Raw genomic sequence first — 9100 nt, forward strand, 5'->3', positions numbered from 1 at the left:
CTAGATGACCTTTAGAAGTCCCTTCCAACCCAAACTATTCTACAATTCTATGATTCTGTAAGGATGAACTGCGATCCCACAAAGTCACGTTGAAATGTGGAGGCAGGCTAATTTGCACCCCGCACAGGAGGCATCGCCGTCCCACCTCCCTTCCCGCCCGGGCGCCACACAGGCTTTGCAAGGCTGGGCTGGGCTCTGTTTCCCCACTGCAGTCCAGGGTGGAGCCGGGGTGCTGCGGGGAGGGTGCCGGGGCACTGGTAAATGAGGGAGAGGGCTGGAGGCGAACCCTTGCGCTGCTCCCAGGGTCTCCAGGTTGTCATTGATCCCTGCGCAGGAAGCGACTCGGGATCCTCTGTGCTGACTTTGGGGTTGCCCGCCTGTTTGCAGTCAGGCTTTCGCAGCAGGCTGCCACACCAGCTGTAATGAAAGCTTTCTGTAAACAGAGCTAGATGTCGTGGGCTCAGCTCATGGCCACTGGTGGTTATTCCACCTAAATGAAAAATCAGATCCATGTAATCTCATCTGCCTTTCCCAGATGCATGGCTCTGATGCTGCCAAGCATCTTCAAAGCCCCCTTTGGAGCTGCACCTATGCACCAGCGAGAGCGTGTAGCCCGTTCAGTGTCCAGCTTACCATCCTGGTGGTGCCTTGGGTTGTGAGCACAGCGTGCACGTGGGGTGGTTTTTCCACTGGTTTTTGTAAGGCCGGGAGCTGAAACAACAGAAGCAGCTTGTCTTCCCCAACTGCTTCAAGTTCCTGAGTGGTGGAAAGTAGCAAGAGAGTCAGATCTCTTGTTGTTTTAGTCCTGTGTTGACCCCTACAGCATTCAAAAACTCAGTGTAAAATGTAAGTTGAGTTATTGGCCTTTATTTGGGTTTACTTGAATGCCTCTATTCATAACCCATGCGCAGTCAGTGGGCTGTACCGTACCCACCTATATTAAATTGCTTCTGGGTGCAGCACTGTCTTGAGAGAGTCATGTCTTGTGTTGTGGTTGCTTAGAAATAATTCTCTGTTGTACGTGCTGCTCCCGGTCTGCGTGGTCCTGCCTTAGGTGAAATCCCCTTCTGATGGGATGGGGAGCAGAGATAAATGTTATGCTGGGGTGGGAACTGCCCCTTTTGGTTGCGTATCTTATGAGAGCTTTTGGGTTCCTGAATATTCCCTGTGGACTCCGTGGTGGCAATTTGGGATTTGCGGTCCCTTGGGGGAACTTCCAAAAACTGTTGTTTCCCCCCTGCCCCGTGCTTTAGCCCAGACACCTGCAAGTCACTCTCACAGCCTGGCTGGTGGCAGCAGCCTGGAACTCACTGTTACGGGAGGTTTCTCGTACCAGGTTTCTGGAGCTTTCTTCTGAAAAGGTGAAAAAACAGCGATAAAACCCACCACCCATCTGCGGTTGATGTATTCTGAGTGTTTGCTTCATGTCAATTTTGACTACTCACCCAACAGACTTTATGCAGATTAGATCTCCGTGCCGGATATGGGGTTTAATATATAAATAAGTAAATGTATCGCCAGGTTCGGTAACAAATCATTTGGCCCCTGTGTTTTCATAAAACGCTAGCCCCGTGGGAACCGAATCCATTTTCTAATGCATAAAATCAAACTGAGCCTGTCTATGCTAATTCTTATCCAAGCTTATACAATATTCATTGCAGAGTGTCTGATCTGTGATTCTTCTTGATAAGTAAATTCTGCTGTTATGACTCATGGCAATTACCAAAGCCCCCAAAAGGCACTAAAATAACAAATAGTGGCTGGGATGAGCAGGGAGAGGGGGACTGGGGGGGAAGTACTGGGGTTAGCGGGTGTGACTAAGGTTAAGGACGGTTCCTCTGGTCCTGCTGGTCTGTGTCCCGTGCAAAGAGGATGTGTTTGCCAGGGGAGCGGTAACAAGGTTCGCCTGGGAAGACAAGGCTGATCGTATGGGATGCCACCGTGAGCCCAGTAAGGCCATGCCCTAACACTGGGGACCCAGCCAGGGGTGCGCAGGAAGGAGCCGAGGAGACAAGGCAGCGATGCTCGGGACCGGGGGGGCGGCCGTGGGAGCGGGGGCAGATGGGTCGTGGCAGCCTCAGCCTTCATCAGGCAGGTCCGGAAAGCAAACGAGAGCTTCGTGGCTGGTGAGAAACCTCTGATGCCGGGTAAAAGGTGCAGGGATTGACCCAGCGCATGTCACGCACCTGCTAACAGACTGAAAACCCAGCCCCAAGTTTTCTGATGCGTTACTTATATTTCCCAAACATGCTAAACCCAGGATGAATTATCTTAAAGACACTGTTTTCTGAGTCAGTTTTGTATTTGCAGTTGGAGGTTTTAGTGGCTGGGCGCTTTGAGGTCTGTGTGTCCACATACGCAAATCAGGTAAAGTCCGAATGCTTTGAATAGTGGATGAAGTCCCTGATAGCTGTGGGATCACACTCATAACGATCTGTGTCTAAATTGGGCCCTTAATTTTCCCAGATCAGCAAAGCTCATTTGAAATCTCTGCCTTGGTATGCTGCGCTGTTCAGGCTAACTGGCGACGGGGGTACCGAGCCGAGTCCATGTTTCTAGCCTGTCCCTGGTACTGAGCCGAGTCCATGTTTCTAGCCTGTCCCTCATGTATAATGCAGGTCTGGAGAGGATGGAAAGGCAGGCATTTGGGACGGTGTTGGGACTCATACATGGATAAAGAGCCGAATCGTGTGGGATGCTGATCACCGTGTGCTTCTCCTGGCTTCAGTAGTAGTTTGTGCCTTGCAGGGTAGGGTCGGAGTGAGATTTCCCAATTCCTTCCAGTCTGTTTAACCCGTCCCTGCCCTAGAGCTATTTTGAATACCAGCAGGTAATGAATAAGCCTTTTTGTGATACAAAATGGTTTTCTTGGCATACCTTTAGGATTTGCAAGTCCAGCCATCAGGCTAGTTCCTGCCTGCGCTGCTGCTCTTGCACCAGCCAGGAGCGTGCAGCCCCAGCGCACCGGCAGGAATGTGAGCAGCGCTGGCGGGCTGGAATGAGGGGAATGCAGCCGCTCGCCCAGACCTGCAGGCAGGCGTGGGACAGACAGAGGCCGTGTATTTCCTAGAGAAATGCCTAGAATTCAGAGAGCTTGTGAGTAACCCACTGTTGTACAAACATGAGAGCGCAGTGCCAGCAGTCCGGCAAGGGCAAGCACGCTGGGTGCCCCCTGCTCAGAGAATGGCTCTGCTGGGTATTTCTAACAAGTGAGCTTTAAAATGAACCTTTGGATGAGGGCAGGAGGATCTGAGTTGCCTCGGTTTGCCAGTTGTGATTCAGGGGATGTTGCTGGGTGAAGGAGGAGATACTGGATAGTGAGCAGATTGAAGCCCGGGTGGTGAGAAGCCGACAGCAGCACCTGGCACTAACACTAGTCACTTGACCCATCTCTTGAGGCCTGATCCCAAACTCTCCCCTCTTCCTTCCCTGTGGGATGTTTCTTTGTCTCCTTGATGAGAGAGGAATGGTGTGCTTTCCAGATGAAGTCACCAACATGAGCCGCTCCTGTTGACTCTCCTGTGACTGTTTTGTGGCCGGAAAGCCTCGTCAGTGCCTTACCAGATGGGATGGTCACCGGCTGGTGTCCACCCTGCCTCACTGCCATCCCGGCCAGGTTTGAATAGGCGACTTGGGCTAAATCTTTGCTGCAAGCATGTTCACCTCCCTTTTGCGAGGGCAGTGGCCAAGCAAGGTGGATGCCAGGTTCGTTTGCAAGCGTTGCATGCAGTTCAGCCGTGTGACAAAGTCTGCTGGTGTCAGTGTGTATGATCCTGCTCCGTCTCCACTTGCAGAGGCGTGCGCTCTCTTTTGGATATTCGTGGGGGCATCCATGGCCCTGAGCACTAAATCACTGTCGTTAGTGCTGGTCCGGGGGCCTTTCCTCCACCGGCAGTGTCAGGTGCCTGCCTTGCTGGGCTCAGGTGGTGCGAAACAGCATCCGAACCAGGTAGTAATGTTCATGACTTGTCAGGTGCATCCCTGTGCTCTGGAAATGGCTGGGTGGTTAGCGCCGAGGAGGGGTGTGGGGGTTCATGGAGGAGTTCGTGGCTGCACGATATATGTTGTTCCTTCTGGGAAGGAGCACACCCTGCTTCCTGGCCGCCGTTGTCTGCGCGGTATGGTGGGGTTTGCATCCAGGAGCATCAGCGTCAGACAGCGGTGACCCCTGCCCGCACTTGGGCAGGGAAAGGCAGGCAGTGCCGGAGCCTGTCTCCCAGCTTCCTGCTCTGCCTGCTGAATTACAGCGCTCTGCTAGGACCGAAACAGGATCCAGGGACACCAATTCCCACACCGTCCATGAGCTGCAGAGAGGCAGCATGCTTGCTGGGTTCCTGCCAGAGCCGGAGGCGATAGGAAAAGGCCTTTCTCCTCACGCCCTGTTGCTGGCCGGTTCGCGCTTTGGCTGATCCCCCCTGTTTTTCTTCCGTCACAGGCATCCCGACTCTCATCGTCCTGGACTCCAAGGGAGACGTGATCACGCGGCAAGGGCGGGTGGAGGTGCTGAACGACATTGAATGCCGCGAGTTCCCCTGGCATCCCAAGCCCGTGTTGGAGCTGACGGACTCCAACGCCGTGCAGCTGAATGAGGGCCCCTGCCTCGTTCTCTTTGTAGGTATGGAGCATCACTGCTTTGAAAGCAGAGCCTATGCTCGGGAAGGGGGCTGAGCTACCTGCCAGCTTGGCTGGAGCTGGCCACGGGACTGAGAACCTGTCTCCGGTGGTGACAGCGTCCATGGGAAGGGACATCAGCCCGTTTCCATCACCAGGAGCAATGCTACAGGGTCCGGAGAGGCCATGGGGAGCCAGAGGTCCCTGTGGAGTCCCCTTGAGGGATTCAAGGGGTCTAACAGACCTGGAGCCTCGCCCTTACCAGAGAAACGGGCTGCTGCAGCTCACAGGGGTTTGCCAGAGCCTGCCCGTGCCTGCGGGTCTCCTGCAGCTCCAGCCCAGCCACCTGAGGGATGCGATGGAGTAGAGATTGGCAGTGGAGAGGAGCTGTCATATATCAAAGATGGTTCAGCGGTGGCTGTGGGGAGGAATGATGATTAGGTGTTGGGGAGTACGAGAAACACACTGTCAGAGCCGGTGGTGGTTGAGACAGGAAAGGCTTTTCTGGAGCAGGGACTTCAGGCACACGTGACATTCCAGAGGAGGCAGAGGAAGCATCCCTGGAAGGGATTGGAGCTCTGTGCTAGAAACCGCAGCTCGGGGCTTGAATCCCTGAGCTGAGTGGGGCTGTGAGAGCCAGAGGAGCCTTTTGCATGCTCTGCTGGTCCTTGGGTATTCCCCTCCATGGGGCGCTGGCTACAAGACAGGGCAGGCTTTACCCCAAAGCTGCTGTCCCTCTTCCACTGCTAACCCACACGTGAAGCGCCGCTGTGGTTGTAAACAGCCCTAGAGCTCATCCAAAGCACAGCTGGCTCATTCCTCATCGCTTCCCTGCCAGCGACGGATGGTTAAATCAGGCAAGGGCCGTGGCTGGGATGAGCTGTGCTGCAGGCTGAGCCCCAGCAGGGCGGGGGGAAGCAAAAGGGTGCGCACAGCATCCCGGGGAGTGAGCCAAGGGTTCCTGGGCTCTCGGCAGGGAGGCTCAACCGCCCTTCTCAGAGTGCGTCTGTCCCTTGAGTGCTCTGTGGAATGGCGGTGGGGGTTTGCTGAAGAGCTCCCCTTGCCCCGAGCCTGCCGGGGTTGTGCAGGGGGCCTGGCCCAGAGCAGGGCTCGTGTCCCGCTTCCTCGCATGCCCTTTGTGAGCAGCACACCCTTCTCTGCAGCACTGATAACATGGCTCTTGCTCTTTCCCTTCTTCCCTTTCAGATTTCCTTTTGACCCTGATTATTTATTCAGGAGAGCCCAGCAGGGGATGTGAGCGCAGAGCCAAAAATACTCTCCTTGCGCGGGGAGGACCGGCTGGCCACGCCAAGCGTGATTGATAGGGGCTGGCGCTGCAGGCCTCTGGAAAGAGTTATTTTTATCTTGCTCTGAGCAAAGTTTTTCTGTCACCTTGCTGCAAACAGCTCATTGGGAGAGCGCTATCCGGCCGGCGGCTGGGGCTCTCACTTGGCACTTGAGGGGATGTGCGGGCTTGGTGAAATCTGCTGGGGTGGAGATGAAGTTGGTGTTGCACCAAGGCAGGCACCGGGGACGGGGGCTCCTGGCCGGCCCGTGTCCTGCTGGGAGACGCCCCCAGCAGACTGGTGCCTGTGCTGCGCGGACAGCAGCACCCCCAGGAGAAGACAGCTGCGGGAGAAGGCAAGCTTAGCAAGAGCCAGTTGTGTATAAATCCCAACCGTTCTACATCCGTCCCCGGAGAGGTTAGGGCTAGGTTAGCCAGAGTGTGCAGGGCTGCCTGGAGTGCTGCCAGCAGCGGTTGTTTCTAGAAGAATCAATCCCTGCAGACACCCCACAACTCTATGTATTTATCACTGTCTTGCACACAGGACAGACCCTGAAAGCCAGTGCGCAGTGTCTCTGGCATCTCCTGCTTTGCTTGGAGAAGCCAGAGGAGGACAGGGATGTGTGGAGCAAGGGCAGAGTGCGCTTCGGGCACGGGCATCGCCTGTCCCAGCTGGGGGCTGGACCGGTCATGTTGGGTAGTTACATTGGGGACCACGAGAGCTGCACAAGCTGCACGCGACCGGGAGACCAGCGGCCTCTCTTCTGCCACCTTACTTTTTTTTTGTAATGCTAAAAGTTGTCCCTGAATTGAAATCATTTCATCTCGATGCTGCTCAAGGACGCAGTCTCTCCTCTTTTCAGCTCAGTATTTGAACTTCAGTGGTGGCTGGTGTTTGATTGATGTTGCCATCTCTTTCTACTCTACCTCTGTCAAATCAAAGCTGCCTTCACAGCGCTGCCGCCGCCAAGACTCGAGCAGAGAAGCTGCCGAGCAGCCGTCCCGAGGCGGAGGGATGGTGGGTGGCGGGCAGGGGTGGCAGGCAGCCTCAGATCAGCGCATTCGTTTGGTCTTCAAAACATCCCGATGCTTCTCAAACTGCAAAGCGGCTTTTTTGCGCCTGTTTGTCCCTGAGCTTCAGCAGTGGCACCAGGGAGTGAGCGGTGAAGTATTTGGGGAACAGGAGCTGCTCTTCTGTTACGTGTTTCCCTGTCTCACATGAAAAGCACATTTCAGCTGCTCCCTAATTGCTACAGAGCCGCATGGCTTTGAAGTTCGTGCTGCGCATCCGGGCTCCTGTTTCCTGCGTGGTGGTGCTGTGGGATAGAGCTGCCGGCGCCCGGCCGGTTTGCATCTGTTTGATCCTAACCTCCTTTTTGCCTTGCCTCTTTTGTTTTGTCTCCCCACCTCTGTGCCCTGCAGATTCAGAGGATGACGGAGAGTCAGAGGCAGCAAAACAACTGATTCAGCCCATAGCTGAAAAAATCATCGCCAAGTACAAAGCCAAAGAGGAGGAGGCACCGTTGCTCTTCTTCGTGGCGGGCGAGGTAAGCGGGAGGAGAGCACAGGGCTGCATCCTGCTGTGTCTTTGTACAAGGACTGAGCTGGGTTGGGTATCACTGTTGCCACTCTTCAAGTGGGTAAACTGAGGCATGGAGGTACTGCAGGTAGTCGGGGACTGCGGAGCGAAGCCAGACCCAAGTCCCGGCTCAGTCCCCTGTGCTTATTGCTGGATATTACTTCTGGCAAAGGGGTCCCAGCTGTGTTTGCTCAGAGGTGGAAAAGCCTGACGGTGGGTGAGGGAGCTGCTGGGGACGGGCAGAGAGGGGCTGGGGGAGGTGAGAGAGAGCCACCAGCTGCCCCCTCAAACCCTGAGGCTGCACGGGCAGGAAAGCTGGCTGGGCAGGGGGAGAGGAGCCTGGGTTTGGGTTTCAGCCCAGCCCAGCCAGTGCTGCCTTCCTTGCTGAGCTGCTGCTGCCTTTCTTTCCACCCGGGGAGGAGGGCAGGGACCGGTGCTCCAGCCTCTTCCCTAAGGAGTGCCTGCGGGAGGCAGCCCTGATCCTGCAGACTGGGCCTGTTTCTGGGCCGTGCAGGTGATGCCGGACAAAACTGCCCCTGGGAGCAGGCAGGGGTCGCTCGGGGAGCAGTTGGGCGGCACGGGGCTGTGCTCCCGCTGCCGGCCGCAGCAGGAGCATCCCAGCTCCGCTCTGCCCTGCCCTGGGGCTCGGCTGGGCATGTCACTGCAGCACTCGCCTGTCCCCCTGTGAAATGAGGGGTGTTTCCTGAACTGGCCACGCTGTTGGTGGCTGGGATGGTGTTTGGGGCATGTGCAGGCTGCGGTGCTCGGAGGCAGGGATCTGCTGGAGAAAATGAGAGATGGGGCTTCTGGCCTCCCTTTCCCCCGTGCAGGCACTTTGCCCTGCTGCAGGCTTGAAAATGAGAAAGGTTTTGTGTAAGGGTCAAAAAAGCTCCCAGGCGCCCCCAGGCCTGCGGTTCCCCTCCCTAGGTGCTGCCTGGGCAGGTGGCAGCTGCTGCCTGGCACGGGCCGTGCCCTGCGCCCCCCCCCCCCACCCACGCCCCAGCCACAGTGTGCCTGCAAGCGGGGCCCTCCAGAGCCGCCCTGCGCACAAAAGGGTCCCCACCGCCACACCCTGGCCCTCCCTGCCAGGCAAGCCCCCGCCGTCGCCTCCCACAGCCCCGTCGGCCCCCTCCGGGCAGGCGCTCCCACTCCTGCTGCCGTAATGGGTCTCCGAGCATCCCAGCTCAGCCCCGCGCCCCTGAATAAGCCCCTTGTTGGAAAGGCTATTTTGGGAGTGTCCAGGACCTGCCCCCCTCCCCCAGAGCCTGTGAAGCGTTTTCCTCCCGCTCGCTGGCTGTAGCTGAAACATTGCCGCTATTCATCCGGCTCCCGACGTCCCTGTGGCAGCCGGGCCAAAGAATGGGGAGCGTCCGGCACATCCCATTCGTCCGTCACCTCAATAGCTGGGAGCGCTGGCCCCAGGTCCCCGCCGGCCCCCATGCACAAAGCAGCTCGGCCACGGCCGGAGCAGGCGCCTCCCATTCCTCTCCCAGCGCCGTCTGGGCCGGTTTTGCATTGATTAAAAAGAGTTTTGGTCCCTTTGCGGCGACGGGATAAAGGATGAGGCATCCCGACACCTGGGCTCCGGGCCGGCCTGGGAGGCGGGAAGGGTGGAGGGCGGCCGA

General features: G+C 56.9%; 1 protein-coding gene across 1 annotated transcript in view; it reads left to right on the top strand.

The window, feature by feature from the left end:
• The window catches only part of NXN (nucleoredoxin), a 27330-nt gene that overhangs the window by 16035 nt on the left and 2195 nt on the right, over positions 1-9100 (top strand). The window contains exons 7-8 of the mRNA XM_019471776.1: positions 4436-4615; positions 7319-7443. Coding sequence (XP_019327321.1) covers positions 4436-4615; positions 7319-7443 — 305 coding nt within the window. The remainder of the gene's footprint in view (positions 1-4435; positions 4616-7318; positions 7444-9100) is intronic.

This window comes from Aptenodytes forsteri, unplaced genomic scaffold, assembly GCF_000699145.1.
Source record: "Aptenodytes forsteri isolate BGI_AS27 unplaced genomic scaffold, ASM69914v1 Scaffold66, whole genome shotgun sequence".
Lineage (NCBI taxonomy): Eukaryota > Metazoa > Chordata > Aves > Sphenisciformes > Spheniscidae > Aptenodytes > Aptenodytes forsteri.